At 43.7% G+C, this 27,873-nt stretch overlaps 1 protein-coding gene across 6 annotated transcripts in view; it reads left to right on the plus strand.

Annotated features, from left to right (window-relative positions):
- Window positions 1-27,873, plus strand: part of ARAP2 (ArfGAP with RhoGAP domain, ankyrin repeat and PH domain 2) — a 115,269-nt gene that overhangs the window by 10,316 nt on the left and 77,080 nt on the right. For 3 of the 6 annotated variants that reach the window (XM_039347658.1, XM_039347696.1, XM_039347666.1), the window contains exons 2-8: window positions 3,452-4,437; window positions 8,502-8,572; window positions 14,759-14,835; window positions 19,663-19,727; window positions 23,711-24,070; window positions 24,791-24,860; window positions 27,453-27,573. In XM_039347658.1, coding sequence (XP_039203592.1) covers window positions 3,554-4,437; window positions 8,502-8,572; window positions 14,759-14,835; window positions 19,663-19,727; window positions 23,711-24,070; window positions 24,791-24,860; window positions 27,453-27,573 — 1,648 coding nt within the window. In that variant the 5' untranslated portion in view covers window positions 3,452-3,553. Of the gene's footprint in view, window positions 1-67; window positions 378-2,690; window positions 2,733-3,451; window positions 4,438-8,501; window positions 8,573-12,990; window positions 13,439-14,758; window positions 14,836-19,662; window positions 19,728-23,710; window positions 24,071-24,790; window positions 24,861-27,452; window positions 27,574-27,873 lie in introns of those variants that run through there. The other 3 variants (XM_039347674.1, XM_039347686.1, XM_039347707.1) reach the window with 3 other exon arrangements.

Genomic DNA, 27,873 nt, shown 5'->3' on the forward strand with positions numbered 1-27,873 from the left:
TGGGGAATTGTGGTGAGTGGGAGTGTGTTTGGGGATTATGTGTGTGGGACCTGGTCTTTGGGTGTCACATAAATTTTGTTGTATGTGTATACTGTGTATACACATAGAATGACAATAAAGTTTATTTATTTTATTTAAAGTTACCTGGCCAGCTTGTGCTAGCTAGCACAATGTGGAATCCTGTTTCTTATTACCTTATGGACTTCTCTGATGTCACCTCCTCCCCTGCTCCCTTACTCTCCATCCATAAAGAACTTCCATGCAAGGGACTGTTGAGATGCTCAGATGTCCACAGGAGGTATTGATTCCTGCAAAGATTAAGAAGGATCCTCTCCACAGTGCAAAGACTAAACAAAGCCTTGTTTTAATGAATTAAGGTAGAGTTAAAAATCCACAGAGGTCAGCACACAAAGAACTGTGGTTTCCTATCTCCATGTCCATTATGACTGGGGGTAGGGGGTGAAAGGGTTATTTCCTGCCAAGCAGCTTGGGTCACCCAGCACACAGGACTGGCTGTCTAAGAAACAAAAAAAGGACATTTTTCTCGAGTCAAGTGATCAGTCCCTTGACAACTTGGGTGTAATGAAAGCAGGAAGCAAGCCCACTTATTCTCCAATGACCCTCTTATTTCCAATTTTTTTTTTCAGAAGGAATTGTGGGTAAGACCGCAATTGTGGGTTTTCAGGACTGTGCTTTTGATAACTAAGCACACACTGAATTTCAAGAAGAGGCAAATTTGATCGATTTGACTGATCCGAATGGTATTCTGTTTTTGCCAGAATTGTTCCAGGTGATTGGTTGCCGTAGGTTCCTTCTTCAACGTTCTCCTTAAATTCTAGAGCTAAGCTTCTCCTTACATCTTTTAAATTTTAAAGCTTTTATTGATTTCCCCCCCATATAATTCAATAGTACTTATTCAACAAACATGTTGTCTGAGTTTAATCATTCACTAATACAAATTTAATTCCTAATCCTTTATTCTTTTCTCCAGCCATTGATAAAATAAGTCCCAAGTTTGAGTATTTTGTTTCTTCTTTTTCTCTCTCTCTCTCTCTCTTTCTTTCTTTCTTTCTTTCTTTCTTTCTTTCTTTCTTTCTTTCTTTCTTTCTTTCTTTCTTTCTTTTATTAATTTTTATTACCATTTTCCTTTATACAACTCTAATACATATTCAGCAGACTATGTCATTTTTATATACTTCGGATCAACATTCTATACAATATATACACTATATACATTCAGTATCTAATTCACAATAACCTTATGTATGTTTCCAATTTTTGTTTCTATTATCTATCCATGTATACCATTTTTCCCAAACCACGTAAAATTCTGAGTTATCTTTTTCTTTTAATTCTAAAGTGAGTTAATTAATTCTTCCTCTGGTGGTATTTATTCATTTTTCCAATATTGTGTAAATATGATTCTTGCCGCTGTTGTCACATGTAAAATCAAGTACATACTTCGTTTATCAATGTTTTCTGGAATCATTATACCTAGTAAAAAAAATACAGGTTTAAAATCTACATGCTTTCCCAATATCTTTTCTATCCAAATATGTATTTTTGTCCAGTACCTTTTTGCTTTAAAACACGTCCACCATTACATGATAATAAGTACCTGACTTATGTTTGAATTTCCAACATATCTATCTGACATATTTTTAAACATTTTTGCTAATCTTGCTGGTGGCCAAGTGCCATCTATAAAACATTTTATATAGATTTAATCTATAAGAAGTTGACATTGTCAATTTATAATTTCTTTCCCTCATGTTTTTGCCATTTTTCTAAATCGATGTTATATCCAAAATTTCTTGCCCGTGTTATCATCATTTCTTTAGCTTGTTCATTTTCCATTTTCAAATTAAATCAAAAGTTATACATTTTTTAAATTAGTTTTTCATCAGAAGTTAATAATGTCTGATCAAACAAGACCTGCTCTTTATAAAATCCGTACAGTTTAACATCTTTATCATAGCTAACTTGCATTTGTAAGTATGCCTACCATGATAGATCTATACCCTGTTTTTTTTCTCCTTACATGTTGAGCTAAGCTTCTCTGGATACGACGTTACACAGACTATATTGTGCCTCTTATTATTTTTAGATGGACCTCTAAACTTTAAAAGTTTGAGAGGTCATATGTTGGTCTTAAGGTGCTTATAGTGTAACATTCAGTGCAGGAGAAACCACCAGGAGGGGAAGGAATTAATGGCACAATAAACAACAATGGCATATAAAAATGGTTCAAAGGACTGAGTTTATGGCTCTCTACCATAAACCTTTAATCTGTCTGTTTTTCCCTCCCTCATTGTTAGTCATGTATGGGACAGGCTAAGAAGAAGAAAAGTTGGTGACTCCCAATCTATAAAAGATTTTATCCAGTTGCTTGGAAACTGGGTGAATGGTTAATTGCAAATGTATGTTTGCCACTATATATATTTTTTATTGTTTTCAGATCTCCTTGTATTTTCTTTGGATGTTCAGTGTTAAATGAAGAAATAACCAGAAAGTTCAGAAGAAAAGAAAAGACTAGAATAGAATAGAATAGAATAAAGAATGAGAATGAATGAGAATGGAATGGAATAGAATAGAATAGAATAGAATAGAATAGAATAGAATAGAATAGAATAGAATAGAATAGAATAGAATAAGAGAGGAGAGGAGAGAAGAGAAGAGAAGAAGAGAAGAGAAAAGAGAAGAGAAGAGAAGAAAGAATGGAATGAAATAGGGTATGGTATGGTATGGTATGGTGTGGTATGGTGTATGGTATGGTATGGTATGGTAGAGTAGAGTAGAGTAAAGAGAAGAGAAGAGAATGGAATAGAGAATAGAATAGAATAGAATAGAATAATTGAGTTGGAAAGGACCTCAGAGGTCTTCTAGTCCACCCCTGTGCTTAAGCAGGAGATCCTATACCATTTCAGGTAAGTGGCTGCCCAGTCTCTTCTTAAAAACCTCCATTGTTGGGGCACCCACAACTTCTAAAGGCAAGCTATTCCATTGGTTAATTGTTCTCACCATTAGGAAAATTCTCCTTAGTTCTAGGTTGCTTCTCTCCTTGGTTAGTTTCCATCCATTATTTCCTGTCTTGACTTTTGGTGCTTTGGAAAATAGTAGGACCTCCTCGTCTTGATAGGAGCTTTTTCCAGCAAAGAGATGAAAGACCAGATTTTTGTTTACTCGACAATAGTTCCCTTGACCGTTTAAGGCAGGGGTCTTCAAACTTGGCCCTTTTATGACTTGTGGACTTCAACTCCCAGAATTCCTCAGCCAGGCACACTGGCTGAGGAATTCTGGGAGTTGAAGTCCACAAGTCCTCAAAGGGCCAAGTCTGAAGACCTCCGATTTAAGATCATGGAAGGACTTGGGTTCTTTACGAGGACAAATGCTGATTCTGGAATATTAAAACCAATTTTAATATATTGCCCTCCTTCCCTCTGTTTTGTAGGGTTGAAAAGCCTGTGGGATTTATCTGCACACTTGCTCTTTATGGAAGACATTTTATGCGATGTAGGAGAAGAGTTTTGTCCGGCTTTTCAAATATGACCCTATGGGATCACGCTTCTTTGGGATTCCGATAGAAAAACCCACCCATGAAATTGCCATTATGTCACTCAGGGAGACTGACCCAGATATCGGTGCCTTTTTAGTAAGCATCAACTTGGGACAGTATCGTGCAAACTTTAAAGACTTTGGCTACCACACTGTACAAGAGTGCTTGGGCATAAATGACAGCATCCTTCAACACGTTGGAATATCCCCTACGGGCCACCGTAGACGAATCCTCAAGCAGTTGGAGGCCGTGTTGACAAGAATGCCGGAAACAGCTACCTCAGATCAAAGCAGCTCTCCCAGGCATCTCCTCCATCCCAAACAGGTGAACGAAGCAGGTGGCGGGCCATCTGATGGACACAGCAACACAGCTTGTGGCAGCAACTGTGAAAGAAACCCACACTACACATCCCATGTCTTGTTGGGAAACAGAGACAGTAGTCCAGTTTTGGATCTGGACTCTTCTGACACGTTTGGTCCGAACCTATTGGCGGATCCTGCCACGGTTCCACGAAATTCACTGAAAAACGTGATGTCGGAAAAGAAACCTTGCATGGAGGATCATCCAAAGACAGGGGATCCACAAACGTCAGAGTTTCATGTTAACGCCACTCCCAAAGATGGATCTCTGTCTGCTGCTTTCTCTCCTTCTGAGGAGAAAACCAGCCAGGTGGAACTCTTATCAGACTTGAGAAATTTGCTCGGTGATCTGCAGGAGACACCGTTCGTTGAGTTCAAAGGTGAAATGGTGCAAAACGATTTGTACGACACTTGCGCCCAAAGTCCATCAAGAGTGGGCTCCAGGCCAACGCGATCTTTTATGCTTCGGCACCGTCCTGTTCCAGAAATCCCAGGGCTTTCCTCGCTGGCAACTTCGAACAGGTAAACGTTAAAACGTCGGTAAATGTTAAGCTTGCAATAGTGGCGAATATCTGTCAGTTATCTGTCAGTTGAGTGCTAAGTTGCGCCTGGCCTTTTTACGTTTTGGATACATTTCACTTGTAGCGTTTCCAAAAGATGTACAACGTGGGCTTTCCATTTGTAAAGTTGCTGCCCCTCTTTCCTAGAAGGGGTCACCTTGTAGGAGAGATGGGCAGGCAGCACAAACATTTCAAAAATAAATTTTGTAGACTGAGGGAGGGGCTGGACTCAAAAATGGGTTTGGGCTAAAAGGAAAAGAGGACAGCCTATAATTAGAAAGGTAGAAAGATCGACAAACAAACTATGTTTATGATGTTTCTGAAAATATAATAATAATAATAATAATAATAGTAGTAGTAGTAGTAGTAGTAGTAGTAGTAGTAGTAAAGTTGGAAGGGACCTTGGAGATCATCTAGTCCAACCCCCTGCTCAGGCAGGAAACCCTATACCATTTCGGACAAATGGCTGTCCAGTCTCTTCTTAAAAACTTCCAGCGTTGGAGCATTCACCGCTTCTGGAGGCAGGTTGTTCCACTGGTTAATTGTTTTTACTGTCAGGAAATTTCTCTGTAGTTCCAGGTTGCTTCTCTTCTTGCTCAGTTTCCACCCGTTGCTTCTTGTCCTGCCTTCAGGTGCTTTGGGGAATAGCTTGATTCCCTCTTCTTTATGGCAGCCCCTGAGATATTGGAATACTGCTATCATGTCCCCCCTTGTCCTTCTCTTTGTTAAACTAGACATACCCAATTCTAGCAACCGTTCCTTATATGTTTTATATAAGGTCGTCTTCAGACCAGGATTGGATGACAGTCAGCCCCGAAAACGCCCCAATCTTCTGAGGGCTTGTCACCAAGCTAATTACAATCTCTCAAGACACCACCTGGTCTCCAAAGTTTATGTTTCAAACAATTAGATTATTAAGAGTACATGTAGCTACTTCGAATTACGGCCATAATTGAGGCCAAAATTCCTGACACTAAGCAAGACTGTAGCTAAGCGAGTTTTCCCTCGTTTTATGACTTTTCTTGCCCCAGTTGTTAAATTCATCGCTTGTTTAGTTGTTCAGCTAGTAAGATGGTTGTTAAGTGGCTTCCCCATCTACTTTGCTTGTCAGAAGTCGCCCCGGGACACACTGCAACCGTCATAAATATGAGTCAGTTGCCAAGCGTCTGCATTTTTTTTTTTAAAAAAATGTTTTATTGATTTTTAACACAATCCCTCCTGTAGGGATGTAGCGCCAGTAGCCCAGTTGAAAATAGTTCATAATAAGAATAAATCCAGATTTGGAACACCTGAGAAGATCACAATAAACTAGATTATCATATGTACTGTAAGACGGTACAAAAGGAGCTATTTCCAAAATTGTAAGCTATTTCAAAATATTGTGCTGGTTCGGCTGGAGTTACGCGTCAGCATTAGGATCTGAAGGACGAAATATTTTCACGATCTACTGTTGGTCCTTGACTCATAACCATTTGTTTAGTGACTGTTCCAAGTGACCTCAGGAATGAAAAAAGTGATTTATGACCATTTTAGCACCCCCCCAGGGTCGTGTGATCAAAATCTGCACACTTAGCAACTGAGTCATATTTATGACACTTGCAGTGAGCGGGTTGTGATCCCTTTCGTGGACCTTCTGAAAAGCAAAGTCAGTGGGGAAGCCAAATTCATTTAACAACGGTGTTGCTCACTTAACAATAGCAAGGATTCGCTTAACAACGCCCGACTTAAGAAAGTCGTATAAATGGGACCAAACTCACCTAACCATCGTCTCACTTAGCAGTGGAAATTTTGAGCTCAATCGTGGTCATATGTTGAGGATTACCTGTATAGTCTAATTCAGGGGTCTTCAAACTTGATCCTTTGATGACTTGTGGACTCAACTCCCAGAATTCCTCAGCCAGGCACGCATGCCTGGCTGAGGAATTCTGGGAGTTGAAGTCCACAAGTCATCAAAGGGCCAAGTTTGAAGACCCCTGGCTTCAATCTAACAAACAAAATGGAGGCTGGCTGAGGAATTCTGGGAGTTGAGGTCCACAAGTCATCAAAGGGCCAAGTTTGAAGACCTCTGGCTTCAATCTAACAAACAAAATGGAGGCTGGCTGAGGAATTCTGGGAGTTGAAATCCACAAGTCATCAAAGGGCCAAGTTTGAAGACCCCTGGTCTAGTTCTAGCTGGGTCTTACTCAATGAAGAGATGCCTACCAAAGATGTGGTTTGAACTATCCAGAATTCCGCAAGCCACGTGGGAATTCTGGAACACAAGAGGAAAAAGTGACTCAGGCATTCTAGGAAAGCTGAGGCCAGGATCAGGTTTGGCAAGTTGTGGAATGACTTCATCACGATGTGGGTGACGTTCAGCGAAATGAAGCTGAAGCACACGGGGTTGGGAAACTGTAGCTGGGAAGGCAATAGAGAGGTGGAGGAAGAATCAGGGCTTGGGGGAAATTAGGGAAATGATTGTCCCAAAAGGTGCTTTTATCAAGAGGCAACTGGACTTTTTGAAATTCCTTTGAAGATGTTTTGCTTCTCGTCCCAGAAGCTTCTTCAGCTCTGACTGAATGGTGGGGAATGCAAGGATTTATATTCCTTGCAGACAGCTGGCCATTTGCCTTCTTTTAGAGCAGTGGTTCTCAACCTGTGGGTCGGGACCCAACTTGGGGTCGAACCACCATTTCACGGGGGTCGCCAAACAACGCAGTCCGCCATTTTTTCCCCCTTTTCCTTAGCTGTGCTACTCCGTTTTATTCTATTGGCTTTTGAAAGCCAATAGAATAGACTCTCTTGAATAGAGTCTAATTCTATTGGCTTTCAAAAGCCAATAGGAATTGTCCAGGCTGTCTCTGCCCTGCTGAGCCCGCCAAAAGTCCCATTCTGCAAACGGTGCTGCACCAGTTGAGTAGTCCTCGACTTACAACCAGTTGAGTAGTCCTCGACTTACGACCGGTTGGGGGTCGCGGCATTAAAAAGTTTGAGAACCACTGTTTTAGAGAGTCATTGAGGCCACTTGGAGGTTCATCTGTGTCCTCAGGGTCACCTTCAAGTGGCCTCAACGACTCTCGAAAAGGAGGCAAATGAACAGCTGTCTGCAAGGAGTATAAATCCTTCCGTTCCCCACTCTCCAGTCAGAGCTGAAGAAGCTTCTGGGACGAGAAGCGAAATGTCTTCCTAGAAAAACAAGAAAGTCCAGTTGCCTCCTTGAAAAAGCACCTTTGGGACAACCCAGACCTGGATGACTAAGGATCTCCATAGACATTTCGGGAAATGATTGAAGCCTGGGAAAAGGGCCCTTTGTCAGTCAACAGGAGTGACTTATCTAGTTCTTAGGAGTCAAGAGTTTGGCAGCCCAAGGAAACAACAGCCCGTTGCAAGCCATCAATACACCAATCAACCGACAGAACATAGAACAATAGAGATGGAAGGGACCTTGGAGGTCTTCTAGTCCAACTCCCTGCTCCAGCAGAAGACCCTATACCAGTGGTTCTCAACCTTTTTAATGCCGCGACTCCTCAACCGGTCGTACGTCGAGGACTACTCAACCGGTCGTACGTCGAGGACTACTCAACTGGTGCAGCACCGTTTGCAGACTGGGACTTTTGGCGGGCTCAGCAGGGCAGAGACAGCCTGGACAATTCCTATTGGCTTTTGAAAGCCAATAGAATTAGACTCTATTCAAGAGAGTCAATTCTATTGGCTTTCAAAAGCCAATAGAATAAAAGGGAGGAGCACAGCTAAGGAAAAGGGGGGGGAAATGGCGGACTGCGTTGTTTGGCGATCCCCGTGAAATGGTCGTTCGACCCCAAATGGGGTCCCGACCCGCAGGTTGAGAACCGCTGCTCTACTAGCAGCACAAGATGGTGCCTAGGACAGAATTGTCCAACAGTGGCCTTCATTTTGCGAAGGGGTCAAAGAGCTTTGTTAAAGATGCTTGTGCCTAAAGCTTAAACTCTGTAAACTGTAGATAACAGGTACCTTGCTAACATAGATGTGTTCTGAATACGTAATTTCTTTCCTTTGGTATTCTTCCAGCTCTCTGCATGAACGAAGAAGCGTGAATGGTTTAAGTTTCCCTTCTTCTGAGGATTGCATTTCAGAAAACAGTGAGTAAAATTTTGTGACCAATTGTAATTCGTGCCGGAAAAGTGATCTTAAATGCCTTATTTGGGGAATTTAGAATGTCAAAAGGCCGTAATTATAAAGAAAGGGTTTTATAGATGCTGAAGTTGAACATCTTATAGTGTGTTTTGTTTTTGTTTTTTTTAAAAAAAGAAGGAAGTAATGTTTCCAACCGGTAGCACAGATCGTGACACATTTTCAGGGTAAGAAAAGGTAGAGTGTGATGGTGTATTTATTTCCTGTAAAAAGCAGCAGTCTTTCCATCATTGGAACGCGAATGCATTTTCTTGCAGAGGCAATGTGTAAATGTTGCTTTACCGTGTGATAGAAAAGAATATATTTAGCTCAAGTTTGAACTGTGAGGTCCTTGGTGCTCTTTGAGCTTGGTGGTTTTCTTGCAGACGTTTCACGACCTAACTAGGTAACGTCATCAATGCTAGAACTTATTATTACATACTAGTCTAGTAATGAAATATCTGCAACAAAACAGCCAAGCTTAGAGGCTGCTACTCCTCCTCCTCCCCTCCTCCTCCACCTCCTTCTCCTCCCCTCCTCCTCCCCTTCCTCCCCCTCCTCCCCCTTCTCACCACCTCCACCGCCTCCTCTCCTCCTCCTCCTTCACCTCCTCCACTACCTATCATCCCTTTCTCCTCCCCTTCTTCCCCTCCTCCCCCTCTCCACCACCACCTCTCCTCCTTCCCTCCTCTCCCCTTCTCACCCTCCTCCCCCACTTCCTCCTCCTCCTCCCCACCACCTCCTCTCCTCCTCCTCAACCTCCTCCACTACCTCCTCATCCTCCCCTTCTCCTCCTCTTCCTTCCCCTCTTCCCCCTCTCCACCACCTCCTCTCCTCCTTCCCTCCTCTCCTCTCCCCTCCTCCTCCCCCTCCTCCACCACCTCCTTTCCTCCTCCTCAACCTCCTCATCCTCCCCTTCTCTTCCTCCCCCTCTTCCCCTCCTCCCCACCTCCACCACCTCCTCTCCTCCTTCTCCTCCCCCTCCTCCACCATCTCCTCTCCTCCTCCTCAACCTCCTCCACTACCTCCTCATCTTCCCCTTCTTCTCCTCTTCCTCCCCCTCTTCCCTTCCTCCCCACCTCCCCTTTCTCCCCGTCCTCCCCCCCTCCTCACCATCTCCTCTCCTCCCCCCTCCCCTTCCCTCTCCTCCCCTCCCCCTCATTTTCTGACCTGAAGTACATCCCCATCACAAGCCTCTCTCTGCTGACTCACACCTGGCCCATTACAAGACCCTCACTTGACACATTCCCATACCTGAAGCCCTGATATAAGTAGAACACCAACACTGACCCAGCCTGGTAACCAGATGTCCGGAAACCAACCCACAAGCTCGGAGAGCGGACCATCACCCTGGTTTCATTTCCTAAAATGAATTAAATTGCTTGAAACGCCTCTCTCTAGTGTCCCTTCGTAGAAAAGAAATTCTCACCCAGAATTCAAAACGTTGGCCGTTCTCACACATCCCCCTTTTCATATTTTATATGATCAACCGTAAAAAGTAACTTTGACTGGTCAGTCAATGCACGGTTGTAAATCAAGGACTTCCAACAACTAGAAGGCAAGGAAAGAACCTGACGGTTGAAATGACGCAATAAGTTGACTTCCTAGTAGGTCTTTTTTCTTCCCCATGCCTTCCACAATTTTTGAAGTCTCTAAGGTGGAGAAACATGACCTTTTTTTTTTTTTTTGTAAAAATTTTTATTTCAATTTTCAATACAGTTAGTACTTTCAATACGTGATATAAAAAAAAGAAAAAAGAAAAATACCTTTAAAATAAAACCTTAGGTGTCGCTCGTCTATCTCCCCCCCCCACTGCGTCCACCCTCTCAACCTTTCTTCCTACTTCCCTACTCCCTCTCTCCTTATCTCCTCTCTCCCCTCATCCCTTCCTCCCATCCTACTTCCTTCCATCCCTTCTTCCTCCCCTCTCATCCCTCTTCAGATACAGTTCAGGGGAAATATCTATTTTATACATTAATATTTCTATATATCTAACCTACTTAATCCCACCCATCCCCTCCCGCTCTACCCCCCCCACCCCGCTTCCCGGAATAAAATACAGGGTTATTGTAAACAAAACAAACACAAGCTATAACTTTTAAAACAAAAAAATAATACAATAAACAAATTCATACTTAACCCTTAACTCCCTCTAAACTTTAAAAATAATAATATAAACAAATCTACTATAAATCAAATATTATAAAATTCTATAAATAATAATTATTACATCAAGAAAAAAATTAATCATAAAATAAAGGGAACTTTAAAGTTCCATATTTATTCTGAATGTAATCTATCCGCCTTCTCCACACTGTAATAAATTTTTCTGGTGTATGATCCTTTAAATAAGCAGAAATCTTTGCCATTTCCACTAAAGTAGAAACCTTAAGTATCCATTCTTCTAAAGTAGGCAGTGAATCCTTCTTCCAATATAAACCTATGAGTAACCTTGCTGCAGTTATTAGATTCAACATTAAAATAGTTTCATTAACATCTAAATCCATAAAAATACCCAATAAAAATAATTGAGGAGTAAACTTTATCTTCTTTTTAAAATTTAAAATTCTTTCTAATGTAGTAGGAAAATGTACTGTGCAGCATAAAATGTTCCAAGAAGGCAGTTCCTGAATTCAGATGGGATCGAATGCAAAGTTTTCAGCCGGGCCTGTTGCTTGAGGTTTGCTAACATCCTAACTATAAGATGCACAGCAATTGGCCTTGGCTGATTTCAAAGAAAGCTGAGCAGGTTCAGACCTGGTTAGTGTGGGTGGAATGAGGATTAGCAGGAAACCACACTAGCTAGTCTAGCCTGGCAGAGGTAAATGCCTCTTCTCAGCAACTTCTATATTGTTGCTAAGAAATGTCAGACAGATGTGACCTTGATGTGAAGGAGATGCTATCAATCAATCAGAATAGAGCTGGAAGGGACCTTGGGGGGGGGGTCTTCCAGTGCAACCCCCTGCTCAAGCAGGAGACCGCTATGCAATTTGAGACAAGGGGCTGTCCAGTCTCTTCTTAAAAACTTCCAGGGATGGAACATCCACAACTTCTGAAGGCAGGCTGATCCACTGGTTATCATGTCATCCCTAGTCCTTCTTTTCTCTAGACTGGCCGTACCCAATTCTTCATGTGTTTTAGTCTCGTGGCCTTTCATCATCCTAGTTGTTCTTCTCTGTGCTTTTTCCAAAGTCTCAACATCTTTTTTGTAGTGTGGTGAGCAAAACTGGGTGCAGTATTCCAGGTGGGGCCTTACTCAGACTTTATAAAACGGGACTAACACTTCACGTGGTTTTGATTCTATGCCTGTGTTTATACAACCCAGGATTGTATTAGCTTTGTTGGCTGCTGCCACACACGGCTGGCTCATATTTAAGGGATCGTCTACTACAGTGGTTCTCAACCTTTTTAATGCTGTGACCCCAACCTGTCATAAGTCGAGGACTACTCAACCGGTCGTAAGTCGAGGACTACTCAACTGGTACAGCACCGTTTGCAGAATGGGACTTTTGGCGGGCTCAGCAGGGCAGAGACAGCCTGGACAATTCCTATTGGCTTTTGAAAGCCAATAGAATTAGACTCTATTCAAGAGAGTCTATTCTATTGGCTTTCAAAAGCCAATAGAATAAAAGGGAGTAGCACAGCTAAGGAAAAGGGGGAAAAAATGGCGGACTGCATTGTTTGGCAACCCCCGTGAAATGGTTGTTCGACCCCAAATGGGGTCCCGACCCACAGGTTGAGAACCACTGGTCTACTAGGACTCCAAGGTCCCTCTCACAGTTACTGTTTTTGAGCCAGGTTTTGCCTAATCAGTACTTCTACCTTTGGTTTTTTTTTCCTGCCTAAGCTTAAAATCTTGCTTTGCTCCACATTAAATTTCATTTTCTTGGATGGGGCCCACTGTTCCTTTTTTTTTTTTAAATAATTTTTTCCAAACTCTCCCCCATACATGTACCGTGATATTTATCAGATATTAATATACATTCTTTTAACATTCATATATAATATACTTTTAATAAAATGAAATAAATACATACACATGACTTTTGGCGTTGCTCGCCCATTTCCCCTTTCACTGTATCCACACTCCTTCTTCTCTTCCTTCCTTTCTTCTCTTCCCTACTTTCCTCTTCTTCCTCTCCTCTTCTCTTTCCTTCACCACTCTCCTCCCCTTCCTCCCCACTTCTCCTCTTCTCCTGCAACCTTCCTTCTCCCCTCCTTTACTCTTTTCTCTCTCCTCTCCTTTCGTCCCTTTCATCCCTCTTCAGATACAATTCAGGGGTAATGTCTGAGCAACTCCTCTCTCCAAATTTCCCTAGCTGTATTATATACAATAAGATTAATTTTCTCTTACATTAATACTTCTATTTATCTAACCTTCTTGGTATATACTTCCATAAATATTTATACAACCTCCAGTTATTCAATACTGTGTCTCCTGGGTCTCCTTCTTTATCTGCCCCTCCTTCTTCCATCTAAATTGATGTTAACTAGCTGTTCTTATTAGCATTGTGTTTTGTGGGAAGAGGTGAACCTGGGCAAAATCTGACCCTCCTGTTTGAGGACATCTTTGCCTCTGCAAATGGGATTACTTATAAGACTTAATTTTTATTTTTTTTTGCATTGCAAACACAGACAGTAAAGTGAATGCAGCCCTTGCTGTTGGAAGACTGATCTGATCTGATTAAATAGATGCTTGCTGGGTTTTTAGCTCAACTAATTAAGAGGGAAGGGCAAGTTTCGACAGCTTTGCCCGGCCGATCTGAAAACTGACATGTTGCCTGTCTGCAATTTAGAGACATCGCTTTGTCTTGCTTGCAACTTCAAACATAGAGGTGTGGATTTTATTATTATTTTTTTTAACTTTAGTTCGTCAACAGAAAGGAAGGAAAAGATTAAAAGGGGCAAAAAAGAGAGAACAGAATAAAACAATAGCATGCATGATATGCGCAGAAGGTCTTCTCCCAGGTGACTATAAGGAAAACAATTCCTTGTGGCAGTTTCAATAAAGGATTATTCATATTTCGCTGGGATCATCCATAAATAATCTGTGTTCATAAGCAAATCATTTATGTGTTGCAAGTAATATCAGATCTATAATCTGCTGAGCAATGGGTGTCATCGATTTATCTTGTCCACATTGAAGTTAGAAAGGCGTAGGAAATCCATTTCTGTTTTCCAGATATTTGGGAATATGGTCATCCCCAAATACTTAAACCTTGTTTCAAAGCCAAGTTAATAAATGCAATTACTTCTTCCTGGAATGTGCCGACTTTAGGCCTTGCAAAATCCTATGTTTGGATGGAGCACTGTTCTGGAAAGAGTGCAGAGAAGAGCAAAAAAATAAAATAAAAATGATTAGGGGGCTGGAGGCTAAAACCTACGAAGACCGATTGCAGGAATTGGGTATGTCTAGTCCAGGGGTTCTCAACCTTGGCAACTTTAAGACTTGTGGACTTCAACTCCCAGAATTCCTCAGCCAGCAAAGCAAAGCTGGCTGAGGAATTCTGGGAGTTGAAGTCCACAAGTCTTAAAGTTGCCAAGGTTGAGAACCCCTGGTCTAGTCTAATGAAAAGAAGGACTAGAGAGGACATAACAGTCTTCCAGTATTTGAGGGGATGACGGAAAGTGTCAAATTATTTTCCAAAGCACCAAAAGACAAGACAACAAGGGAAGGAAACTAACCAAAGAGAGAAGCAACCTAGAACTAAGGAGAAATTTCCTAGCAGAGAGAACAGTTAACCAGTGGAACAGCTTGCCACCAGAAGTTGGGGGTGCTTCAACACTGGAGGCTTTCAAGAAGAAACTGGACAGCCGTTTATCTGAAAAGGTAGACCGGTCTCCAGCCTAAGCAGGGGGTTGGACTAGATGACCTCCAAGGTCCCTTCCAATTCTGTTATCCTATGTTTTTACTGCATTTGAAGCAGTGCAGTAGTTTATTTATTCCTTTGGCGTTCAGACACAATAGGATCCACAAAGTCCCATATATATTTACGGAGGTGAACGAATGCCAGAAATTGAGTGCAGTTGGCACATTAGGGCAAATGCAAGCCAGGATTTTTCTGCAGGTCAGAACTGATGTTTAGTCACAAAGGACCAGGTGTCAGAGATAAGGGGTGATGCCCTGAGCATGTCTGTCTGTTTTATTTTCCCAGGAGAACTAGCTGAAGGAAAACCACCTCCCATTTCTCCTTATGGTGAGACCTTCCTTGTGAATTCTCACGAAGAGATGGTGAGTTGTTTACTATCCAGAAGTCTGCAGTTGCATTCTAGTAATGGCAAAGTGGTTGAATGTAAGGGAGAGTGAGAGCAAGAGCGAGGGGGAGAAAAAAAAAAAGAGAGAGAGAGAGAGAAAAAATCCCAGGAAGGAAGGAAGGAAAGGAAGGAAGGGAGGAAGGAAGGGAATGGAGGGAGAAGAAGGAAGGAAGGAAGAAGGGGAATGGAGGGAGAAGAAGGGAAGAAGAAGGGAAAGAAGGAAGGAAAGAAGGAAGGAAGAAGTGGAATGGAGGGAGAAGAGGGAAGGAAGGAAGGAAGGAAGGAAGGAAGGAAGAAGGAATGGAGGGAGAAGAGGGAAGGAAGGAAGGAGGGGAATGGAGGGAGAAGAAGGAAGGTAGAAGAAGGGAAGGAAGGAAAGAAGAAGGGGAATGAAGGGAGAAGAGGGAAGGAAGGAAGGAAGGAAGGAAGGAGGGGAATGGAGGGAGAAGAAGGAAGGAAGAAGGGAAGGAAGGAAGGAAAGATGGAAGGAAGGAAGGAAGGAAGGAAGGAAGGAAGGAAGGGCAATTGCAACAGCACTTAGACTTATATACCGCTTCAAAATGCTTTACAGCCCTCTCTAAGCGGTTTACAGAGTCAAACCTTTGCCCCCATTAATCTGGGTCCGCATTGGGCAAAACCCACTTAAGAAATGTCTTGCCTAGTGACAGAAATTTGGGATTCAGTTGTGGCCATAGGTCAAGGACTACCTGTAGTGTCGAAACCAGGACAAGACAAGACACAATCCTCTCCACCTGTAGGCAGCTTTAGACACAACATACTGTATATGCAGAGAGGTCTGCCTTAATTTTGACGTAGACAGGAACATGTAAACCCATTTGTTTGCTTATGTAGAAGACCGAAGGAAAACATAGTGCAAGACACAAACGGCAGATAATTTTTGTGAGGCTCTTTTGGAAAGTCTGGAGGATCCCGTTAACGAAACAGTTTGGAAATTAGAGGAGGGAATTAAACTGGCTGGAACAAGACAAATTTATCTTACTGAAAAATGAGCTTGGATATAAGAGGCAATTTCAATAGAGAATCATCATCAGTTCATGATAAGAAGGATTTTTTTCCCACACCCCTTAAGGTCCAAATAAATACATTTGGGCCATATTAAAGGCCATTCTTGCCTTTAATACCTGCCTGGGTATTAAAATAAAAATTTGCCCGCAGAATGTGTTTTGTTTCTTTAAAAGACAGTTAAATGGCATCCTTCCCCCTCTTAAAAGCGCCTATCCATTTTCAAAAGACGGTTGGGAAAAAAATCAGAATTAATTTACCAGGGCTGTGCCCTGTTTTGTGTAAAGTCCGGGAAGGCATGCACACGCATCACAGGCCCCAACACACCCAGCTGAGCAGCACGTAGCCACACACACATATATGAATGGAATTATTTACTGGTGCCCTAACGAAAGGAGCTTACTCCAGAAAAATATGCATAGGATTACATTCAAATATTCTCCGAGGCTCATATTGCCTAATTGCAACATTGCAACAGCTGAAACAGCAAAGCTGCATTCCTGGAGAGTGTTGGGTTTTTGTTTTGTTTTAATTTGAGACACCCCCCCCCCCATTTAAATCATTCAAGAAATTGGATTCTTTCATAAGTGCACAATGTACAGTTTCCAGTGGATCTAAAACAGTGGTTCTCAACCTTTTTAATGCCGCGACCCCCAACTGGTTGTAAGTCGAGGACTACTCAACTGGTGCAGAATGGGACTTTTGGCAGGCTCAGCAGGGCAGAGACAGCCTGGACAATTCCTATTGGCTTTTGAAAGCCAATAGAATTAAACTGTATTCAAGAGAGTCTATTCTATTGGCTTTGAAAAGCCAATAGAATAAAAGGGAGTAGCACAGCTAAGGAAAAGGGGAAAAAAAATGGCGGACTGCGTTGTTTGGCAACCCCCGTGAAATGGTCGTTCGACCCCAAATGGGGTCCCGACCCACAAGTTGAGAACCACTGATCTAAAAGATAATCTAGCCTGCTTATCTCCAGCGGTGCAGGAATCTACTAATCCAGTGGTGGCGAACCTATGGCACGTGTGCCAGAGGCGGTACTCAGAGCCCTCTCTGTGGGCACACAGGCCATGCCCTGGAGATGGCAACCATCCCTCTTCAACCAGCTACCTGCTAACTTGCTGAGGTCCCACATGGCCTGATGCATCCCAGCACCCATGCACTCGCTGGCCTCTGTGTGCAGAGGTCGATGGCATCAGGCAGCACCTGCCCCTGCCCCACCTTGTCCTGTGACAATGGCACCCCTACCCTGCCTCTCCTTGCCTCACCTCACCCCTGCACCGCCCGACCTGGCAGAGACCCCTGGATCTCCCCCAACCCTGCCCGGTCCCCACAGGCGTCCCTCCCCACGAGCAACATCAAGGTGATCACACTCACATTGATCACACCCACCCAATCTGCCATGACCAGCACAGCTACGCCCACCTGGCATCCGGCGATAAATAAGTGGGTTTTGCAGTTTGGGCACTCGGTCTCTAAAAGGTTCGCCATCACTTTACTAATCCCTCCTTCCTGATCATTTTAGTTGAGTTCTAAACAGTGGCAGTGAATGGATAGTAAAAGGGATAGGAGCAAAACCCAGATATATGTGCAAAGCTCCCAACGGGGTGATGACTAAGCCAGCTAATCGGTTCACACCTAGTGTAAAGAAAAGGCAAATTTTGTCACAAACTGAGTTCCTGTGTTCGTGATGACTTACAGCGTCCGTCCGATAAGGTTTCCCGGCTGATGTGAGTGTTGTAACTGATGAGAAGAACACTAAGAATAGAGACCTCGGCGTCGGAGGCCACGTAACCCCTCCAAACGTAGCCTCACCCCGGTGTGACCTCCGTGCATGTTGTGGTTCTCCACCGCTTCCCCTGTTCAACGTGGCTACTCGGTCACCATGAGGTTGCAGTGCACAGGGTGACCTAATGACAGCCTGCTGACAAATCAGGAATAAGGGAAATTGCCCTGTGGGTTTCGGTGACTCGAAGTGAAACCTTGATGGAGAACGGTTCCCCTTCTCTGCTTCCTCCTTCAGTGGGCCACGCGCCCGTTTAATGTTGGCTCTGTGGGCAGGCGGCATGTTGTCATGATTTGACATCAAACAGAATGAATGGAAGTTGCCCTCCTACTCCAGAATGCCTCATCTTGGTCTGAAGTCAGATGCTGAGATCCTGAAGGAGAGAGAGAGAGAGAGAGAGAGAGGGAGGGATGGAGGGAGGGAGGGAGGGAGGGAGGGAGAGAGAGAGAGAGAGAGAGAGGGAGAGGGAGAGGGAGAAAGAGAGAGAGAGAGCGCTGTTCCGTCTGAGATAAGAGGATATTTAAATAATCTGGCAGGGGATCCTTCAGAAGGCTGAAGGTGTGCCCTGTTTTGAGAGGAAGTTTTTACATCGAGTGAAGTGGGCTCTTTAGGTGCAAGTATGTGCACAGGTGAAGCAACCGAGTTGCAGGAAGAGAATCTATCGAGTGACAGGGGCCACTCCTCTTGAATCATCCAGCCATTTTTGTCTTTCTTTCTTTCCTTCCTTCTTTCTTTCTTTCTGCCTTTTCTTAAGAAATGAGTTGGGAGCTGTATGGCAATAATTAATGAGCCCAAATCAAATAATATTTTCTCCTTCCTTCCTTCTTTCCTTCCTTCCTTCCTTCCTTCCTTCCTTCCTTCCTTCCTTCCTTCCTTCCTTCCTTCCTTTCTTTCTTTTTCTTTCTTTCTTTCTCTCTCTCTCTCTCTTTCTTTCTTTCTTTCTTTCTTTGTTCCTCCCTCCCTCCCTCCCTCCCTTCCTATTCTTTCCTTCCTTCCTTCCTCCTTCCCTTTCTTTCTCTCTCTTTCTTCGTTCCTCCCTCCCTTCCTATTCTTTCCTTCTTTCCCTCCTCCCTCCCTCCCTCCCTCCCTCCCCCCCTCTCTTTCTTCGTTCCTCCCTCCCTTCCCTCCTTCCTCTACCTCTCTCGTATCTCTCTCTTTCTCTATCTATCTACCCTGTCATCTGTGTCATCTCTTAACTCTATGTATCATCTGTGTCTGTCTGTCTGTCTGTCTATCTATCTATCTATCTATCTATCTATCTATCTATCTATCTATCTATCTATCATCTCTATCTCTATGTATTGTCTGTCTGTCTGTCTGTCTATCTATCCATCCATCCATGTATCACATTTTAAAACTTCCCATCTTCTTCACTGAGGGACTCTGGACATCAATGTTGGACCCGAGGCCTAGGCTGTTATCCTTCCAAGGGCAAATGTAGATAGATATATAGTATAGTTTCATGTACAGGTAACAGGTGTAGGTATGTATAGATTGATCTCTTAGTTAGATCCCAGATGTGGACTGTTGAGAAGGAACCTTATACCCCCACTGAGAAGACCAATGTTTGGCCTAGTAGTTAGAAGGCAAGAGTCAAGTCCCACCTTAGACATGAAAACCAGCTGGGTGACTTTGGGCCAATCACCAGGAGACGGTGAGTTCTAATCCTATATGAGCATGAAAGCCAGCTGGTTGACCTTGGGCCAGTCACTCTCTCTCAACCCAGGCCACCTCAAAGGGTCGATCTGCCAATCTATCAACTTTGAAGACTTGCTTAGATGTTTCCCTTGCAGAGAATACAAATATCAGCATAAATGCAAATGTCAGTTATTCCTTAGATTGCTCATTACGAATGAAGGATATATCATAAGCCTTGTTTTATAAGTGCCTTTTTAAGAGGTGGGGATAATGGGTGGATGTAATAAGCTAAACACCAGGGCGAATGCCTTAAGTTTGCCTAGCTCTCTATTTGTTCACTCACTGAATCTATTTTCCCAGGAAATCTACAACACCGAATCTTCAGAGGTGTCAGAAGAGAAGAAAAGGACTCCAAGCAAAACAGGGTATTGGATTAAAAAATGCAGAATTGTAAAAAAAAACCAAATCTATTTCCGATTAACATATTGTTGTTAGTTGCGAAGTTGTGTCCGACCCATTGCGACCCCATGGACAATGTTCCTCCAGGCCTTCCTGTCCTCTACCATCTTCTGGAGTCCATTTAAGCTCACGCCTACTGCTTCACTGACTCCATCCAGCCACCTCATTCTCAGTCGTCCCCTTCTTCTCTTGTCCTCCATCTTTCCCAGCATTAGGCTCTTCCCCAGTGAGTCCTTCCTTCTCATTAGGTGGCCAAAGTACTTGAGTTTCAACTTCAGGATCTGGCCTTCTAAAGAGCAGTCAGATTAACATATTACACACTAATTATAAACGAGTCTCTCCAGGCTACCGCCTCATCCAGGCCTTGCCACGTCCCACGATGAGGGACATGGCAAGAAATGTTCTTTCTGTAGATTCAGGATTGAGCCCAAAATGTAGGTTGCTACGTGAGAAACGTGTTCATTGAGTTGTGCCTCATTTTATGACTTTTCCTCGCCACACTTCTGAAGGGGGAATCACTGCAGCTCTTAAATTAGGAACACGGTTGTTCAGTCAATGGGGTTTCCCCGTTGACTTTGGTCACCAAGGCTGGATTAGAAGATACTAAGGTCCCTTCCAGTCCTAGGATTCTATGATTCTGTGACTCGCAGGGCTTCAGGTAGAACCCAAAACAAGTACAGTAAATAAACAACCCACATAGTGACGCCTCAGTAAAGAAATAGCCATTTCTAGACTTTGCTAATAGGAACAAAGTCACCTTCCGCATTGCGGCCCGGATGTTGTTCTCTTCTTCTGGAGCTCATTTCTAAGTGTCTGGTAAGAAGGAAGGAAGGAGATCAGCATCTGTTTTGTTATGTTTGGGTTAGGGGAGGTGTGCTTACATTTTTATGCCAAGTTAAAGGAAAGAAGCAACAGGATGCCTGCTGCTAATTCAGTTTCCTCCAAGGGACATGGGCTGAAATAACCACATGCATTTGTTAGCTTCTTGTGTTTTTTGAGCTGGCTTCTCTTCCTGTGGACATTATCCGGCTAGGTAATTATCATCAGTTTCTGATCCAGCTAATGAAACATCTTCAGATTATTTCAAGGAATGCTAAGAACACAACCGTTCAACTATACTGTGTTTTCCACAAGGGCAATCTTATCTACGTGTTTCCTTGAATTTCTCTTCTGGAAGCGTTAACAATATGATAGTGGAGTCTGGCTAATGCTAAAGCTCTCTTCTCTTTGTCAGGGACAAAACATTTGATAAGATATTTGGGTGAAACAAACCGTCTTCCTGGAATGGCTAAGTTGTAGAATTTTGGAATATAGCTTGGATGTTTTTTTTGTAGGCTTAAGTCAAGAATCCACTGTTTTACTCCCATCGCTGATTGCCTCTAGCTGACGAAGACCAAATACTTTGTAGAAAATCCATAACATCTTAAATGAGACTTTGATTTCAGTTAGTTTTCTTACAAAGTCATGGCTAATGCAGGACTTCCAAAGAAAATTAGTTGGAGCGAAGATGGTCGAGTCAAAATTGGACTGCTAACGAATTCTTAGGAGTCTGGACTGAGCCTCACGGCCACAGATCTAGATACCACAGGTTAATATGGTCAGGAAAGATTACCTCCAATTCCAACTTTCCTTCTTGCCTACTCTTTTGAGTTGTGTTTTGGTGAAGCGAGGCTAAAGTGGTCCGAGACGCTCACCCTTAATAAGTGGTCCAGATAAAAATTTGTGCAGCTGAAAGAGCAGCTCAGTGGGATTCTGCTGGCTGTATATTTCTCATCAATCTCTTTTTATTTTGACGGTGACACTGGCTACCCTGTGTAAAAAAATTTTGCACAGTGAAAAGTAGAAAAAAGGCACCTTTCATTTTTTCCAATTTTTTTCGTTTCATTTTAAAGAAAAGATTTTAAATGGGAAAAGTTCCTGGGTATAACAGAGCTTGCATTTTGTTTGTTTGTTTATTTATTTATTTATTTATTGTCAGTACAAGTACCCAGAGCCACATGTGAATTGCTTAGACCAGCAACTTCATTGACTTCCACCTATATTACAAGAATCTCCCCAAGACTGCTTGCTTTCTCCTGGGAATAATCAGATAAAGTTTCATGGAACTTAGCAAAGGGAAGGGTCGGGCTTATGTCTGTTGCAGCTGCAGAAGGAGTCAAGGCTAGTTCCCCACCTGAACTTACCTGGCCAGGTTTAATGTTTATTTATCAAATTTTGAAACCGCCCATGTCCTTCACAGAGGCACTCTGGGTTTTCATTTCATTTTAAAGAAAAGACTTTAAATGGGAAAAGTTCCTAGGTATAACAGAGCTTGCATTTTGTTTGTTTGTTTGTTTATATTTATTTATTAATTAAAAAGTTTTATTAGATTTTATAAGATTAGGGATAGAATGGGATCAGGGTTGGGGTTAGGGTTTAATTTGGGGTTGGGATCAGGATTAGGGTTTGTGTGGGGTTGGGGAGAGGATTGGGGTTATCCCCCAATAACATGTTCAATATTTAGCAAACAGGATATTGTCTGGGTACATGTATTTAGATAACAGTAATTAATATAGGCCATGGTTTTCCCAGTTGCAATGTGAAAGTTGGACCATAAGAAAGGCTGAGCGCCAAAGAATGGAGGCCTTTGAACTCTGGTGCTGGAGAAGACTCCTGCGAGTCAGCTGGACTGCAAGGCAATTCAACCAGTCAGTCATAGAGGAGATCCACCCTGACTGTTCTTTAGAAGGCCAGATCCTGAAGTGGAAACTAAAATACTTTGGCCACCTCATGAGAAGGAAGGATTCACTGGAGAAGGGCCTAATGCTGGGAAAGATGGAGGGCAATAGAAGAAGGGGATGACAGAGAATGAGGTGGCTGGATGGAGTCACTGAAGCAGTAGGTGTGAACTTAAATGGACTTCAGAAGTTGGTGTAGGACAGGAAGAGCTGGAGGAATGTTGTCCATGGGGTCGCGATGGGTCGGACACGACTTCGCAATTAACAACAACAATTAATATAGTAATAGATAGCAATAGCAATAGTAAATACGATTAATTATCATAAACAGCATTAATTAATCAGTCTACAACATCCTTCTTATTAATATATATTCAGAGTTACCTATCACCTTCCTTTCTCTCTAATTCGTTTTTATAGCCATTGATAAAAGTTATCCCATGTTCTAAAATACATGTAATATCAAATATCCGCTCTCCTTCTCATAGTTAGCTCCTATTATTCCTAACAAGAACAATTCTGGTTTAAAATCTATCTGTTTTTTTAGTCATCTTCTCCAACCATACATATTACATCGTGGTGACCAAAACTGGATGCAGTATTCCAAGTGTGGCCTTACCAAGGCCTTGTAAAGTGGTATTAACACTTTACGTGATCTTGATTCTAGCCCTCTGTTATTGCAGCCTAGCACTGTGTTGGCTTTTTTGGGAGCTGCAGCACACGGCTGGCTCCTATTTAAGTGATTGTCCACTAGGACTCCAAGATCTCTCTCACAGTTGCTACTATTGAGCAAGGTACCCCCTATACTATACCTGTGCATTTGGTTTTTATTGCCTAAATGTAGACCCTTACTATTTCCACCCTTCAATTTCATTTTGTTAGATAGCATCCAGGGTTCAAGTCTATCTGGATCCTCCTGTATCTTAAGCCTGTCTTCTGGAGTATTGGCTATTCCTGCCAGCTTGATGTATCTGCATATCTGATAAGTTCCCCATCTATCCCCTCATCCAAATCATTGATGAAGATTTTGAAGAGCACTGGGCTCAGTTCACCCGCTAATCCTAGAGCTGTGGGTTTGATGGGAAGGTCGAAAGCAAGGACAGATCCCTTGTGTTTTAATCAGCAGGAAAATCACACCACAAAAGCACCAGCATCTCTTTGGAACCAAATGGGTTTCTGGAAGTAACATTATCTTTTTTTTCTCCTCTCTTTTTTTTTTTAAAATTCTTCAGTTTGGCTACTAGTAATCAAAATGCGAAAACCGCCGAAAATGTAAAAGAGCCTGAATTAGCATCCCAAGGAGACCAAAGTCCCTTTCCGAAGAGATTTGTCGGTGAAGCCGAATCCGCTTTATTGAAAGAATGTTCTCGCTACGCTTGGAGAGGGAAATATAAACCTGCAAAGGGCCTCGGAGAATTCAAAAGTGGAAGTCTGGATCTGGATGCTAAAGACCAGATGTTTTCTTCCCCTGCTGATTGTGATGATGAATTAGTCCCCGACTCCAAAGACACAATCACACCTTATGCCTGCTTTTACGCTCCGGCAGCAAAGAAGGTTAAAGAAGGATGGCTGGATAAACTATCTCCTCAAGGGTACGTAGCTGAAGAAGAGTCAACAATCAGATTTTACAGACTATAGAGAGCCAGTTTGGTCTACTTGGTTGAGGCACCAGGCTGGAAACTGGGTGACAGTGAGTTCTAGGACCACCTTGGGCAGGAAGGCAGATTGGGTGATTTTTGAGTCAATCATGCATGAATGCTGGCTAGTTAATTATGGGTCAATCATCAGTATCACTAAAGGAATGAAAGTGACTTTTATTAATCACCAGGAGACGGTGAATTCTAGCATCCCCTTAGGCATGAAAGCAGCTAAGTGACTTTTGGTCAATCACCAGGAGATGGTGAGTTCTAGTCCAGCCTCAGGCATGAAAGCTGGCTAGTTAACTATGGGTCAATGACTAGGAGATGGTGAATTCTAGTATTGCATTAGGCATGAAGGCAGCTAAGTGCTTGTTAAAAAGCTTCAATCACATGATTCTGGCCAATATGTGTTCCGCATCTCCCTGAAGGTGTGATGTCGCAACCCCTTTATTGTGAAGGTTGAATAACGAGAGGAAGTCTTTGGCTGTTTTTGCCTTCTGTAGACCTCACTGACTAGACGGGACAGGAACATTGTCTAGTAGTTCCCCTCCTCCCTCCCTCCCTCCTCCCCTTCTCCTCCCCTCCTCCTCCTCCCTTTCCTTGTCCTCCTCCCCCTTCTCCTCCTCCTCCTCCTCCTTTTTTCAAATTGCTTTTGACTTTCTTCCCATGTAGGAAGCATGTTTTTCAGAAACGCTGGGTGAAGTTTGATGGCGAAAGCATGGCTTATTATAATAACGACAAGGTAAGTCTGTTTGCGTTAAATAGTATACATTCCACTCTGTGCAACCTATCAGGGTGGACTTAGCCATAGACAACTACTTACACAGAGGTAGCAATGTCGCTCATGAGCTAATCCTCATTCTCCCTGAAGGGACAAGACAGTTATTAGATGGCGACAGCAAGGAATATGAACTAACCTTAACCCTTCCTCCCTCACTCTCTCCCTTCCTTCCTCTCCTCCCCGCTCCTCTCTCCTCCTCCTTCCTTCCTTCCTCCCCTCCTCCCTCCCCTCCCCTCCTCCCTCCCCTCCCCTCCTCCTTCCTTCCTTCCTCCCTCCCCCCCTCCCTCCTTCCTTCCTTCCTTCCTTCCTTTCCTTCCTTCCTCCCTTCCTCTCCCCTCCTCCTTCCTTCCTTCCTCCCCTCCTCCCTCCCCTCCCCTCCTCCTTCCTTCCTTCCTCTCCTTCCCCCTGCCCTCCTCTCCCCTCCTCCTTCCTTCCTCCCCGCCTGCCTCCCCTCATCTCCTCTCCTTCCTTCCTTCCTCCCCTCCTCCCTCCCCTCACCACCTCCTTCCTTCCTTCCTTCCTTCCTTCCTTCCTTCCTTCCTTCCTTCCTTCCTTCCTTCCTTCCTTCCTTCCTCCCCTCTCCCCTCCCCTTCCTTCATTCCTTCCTTCCTCTCCTTCCCCCTCCCTCCTTCCTTCCTTCCTTCCTTCCTTCCTTCCTTCCTTCCTTCCTTCCTTCCTTCCTCTCTCTCCCTCCCCCCTTCATTCTTCCTCTTCCCCTCCCTCCTCCTTCCTTCCTTCCCTTCCTTCCTTCTCTCTCCCCTCCTTCCTTCCTTCCTCTCCTTCCCTCCTCTCCCTCCCTTCCCTCCCTTCCTCCTTCCTTCCTTCCTTCCCTTCCTTCCTCCTCCCCTCTCTCCTTCTTCTTCATTCCTTCCTCTCCTTCCCCCTCCCCTCCCCTCTCTCCTCCTCCTTCCTTCCTTCCTCCCTCCCCTCCCCCCCTCCCTCTTCTTCTTCCTTCCTTCCTCCCCTCCTCTCTCCCCTTCTTCCTTCATTCCTTCCTTCCTCTCCTTCTCCCTCCCCTCCTCTCCTCCTCCCTTCCTTCCTTCCTTCCTCCCTCCCCTCCCTCCTTCCTTTCCTTCCTTCTTCCTTCCTTCTTCCTTCCTTCCTCTTCCTTCCTTCCTCCCTTCCCCTCCCCTCCTCCTTCCTTCCTTCCTTCCTTCCTCCCCTCCTCCCTCCCCTCACCCCCTCCCTCCCTCCTTCCTTCCTTCCTTCCTGCCTTCCTTCCTTCCCTCCCTCCCTCCCTCTCTCCCTCCCTCTGGCAAAATTTCTACTGCAGGCCAGCTCTCTTCTGCCTTGTGTCTACCTATCACAACTCCCTTGCTACATTTCAGCAGGGAATCGCTCACTCTTCTGTTGCTTACCGAGAAGCTCTCCTGAGCTTTGACTTCACACCTCTTTCTCTAAATTACTCCTACGCTTTGCTCTCCCCTGGCCCTCCGAACCCAGGGGATCAAACGCTCATTTCTTTTTCTTTTCAGACTGAAAGTGACACCGTTTCCCTTCTTTCCTTTAAGGATGGATTTGGAAGGCCGGCTGTGTAGTAAGATAATAAGGGTTCACCCTGACCGATTCGAAGCTTTCATTTTTGGATAGAAGCTGCTTAAAAAAAAAAAAAGAATGGAGGATTTAGGAGCCAGTAAAAGGAAAAGAACACAGCGGCGGTGCTAGTAAATAGACAGCGACTGCAATATCTTATCTAGTCAGTAGATGCCTGTAGATGCCAGGATATAATTTCTGGATGGGGAAAAAAAAAAAACAGCCATGAATTTTGCAACAGAGTTAGATCATTGTGGTGAAATGGATAGAAATATCCTCTGTAGGCACCTGATTGCATCTAAAAAAAAAAAAAAAGAGCATATCAGAATGTGATTGAATGTAAACATGCAGCTGTTTTTTTTTTTTTTTAACCAGCGAGAAATATTGCAGGGAATGTTTTGTGCAACCGTACAACAAACACCTCCAGGAAATAAGACACTCTCGTCGTTGGAATCTTTGTAGCATTTCCTGGTTTCTTTCACGGTCAGATAGTCCTGGACTTACACCAGTTCATTTAGTGTCCCTTCAGAGTCACAACATAGCTGAAAAAAAGGGACTTACGGCCGTTTTTCCACACTTACAACCATTGCCACCTCTCTCCCCCCCTTGTGATCGAAATTCAGACACTTGGCCACTGACATGTGTTTATGACGGTCGCAGCGTTCCCCCAGGGTCACGCGATCCCTTTTTATGACCTTCCAACGAGCAAAGTCAGTGGGGAAGCCGGTTTCACTTAACTAACGGTGTTACTAACTTAAGAACGTCGTGTGTTTCACGTGACAACTGCGGGAAGAAAAGTTGTCAAATAGGACAAAACTCACTTAACAAATGCCTCCCTTAGCAAGGTAAATGTTGGGCTCGCTTGTGGTCATTAACTGAGGACTACCTGTACACAGTCATTCTGTTTATTGACCCTTGATAGTGGAATTTGCAGTAGCTTGTCTAGGAACGGGCAGACTTTTGCGTTTTGTCAAAGGGACCCTTGTATGCAAGCCAGCTTTTCTCTTACTTTCGATCTAGGACATTTACTCCAAGGGCATAATTCTTCTGTCAGCGATAGCTACCGTCCGGATGCACGGAGACAACAAGTTTGAAGTAGTGACGGCGCACAGAATATTCGTCTTCAGGGCTGAGAAGGAAGGTGAGGCTCGTTCCCGGCCAGGGTGGGGACGGTGGGGACGACGGTCTCGCGCGTCCTTCGGCTCAGCTGGAACAACCAGCCAGCGGAACGGTCGTCGCCTCCAGAAGTTGTGGGTTCTTCAACGCTGGACGTTTTTGAGATGAGATTGGACCACCGTTTTGTCTGAAATGGTGTAGGGTTTCCTGCTTGAGCAGGGGGTTGGACTGGAAGACCTCCAGGGTCCCAAAGTTCCAAAGAACTTCCAGACATTTATTTTCCTAAAAGTCTTTTATTGTTACAAAATGTTGGCACAGGCACAAT

Source organism: Crotalus tigris, unplaced genomic scaffold (genome assembly GCF_016545835.1).
Source record: "Crotalus tigris isolate CLP2741 ecotype Arizona unplaced genomic scaffold, ASM1654583v1 scf7180000017559.9942113025:1136094, whole genome shotgun sequence".
Classification (NCBI taxonomy): domain Eukaryota; kingdom Metazoa; phylum Chordata; class Lepidosauria; order Squamata; family Viperidae; genus Crotalus; species Crotalus tigris.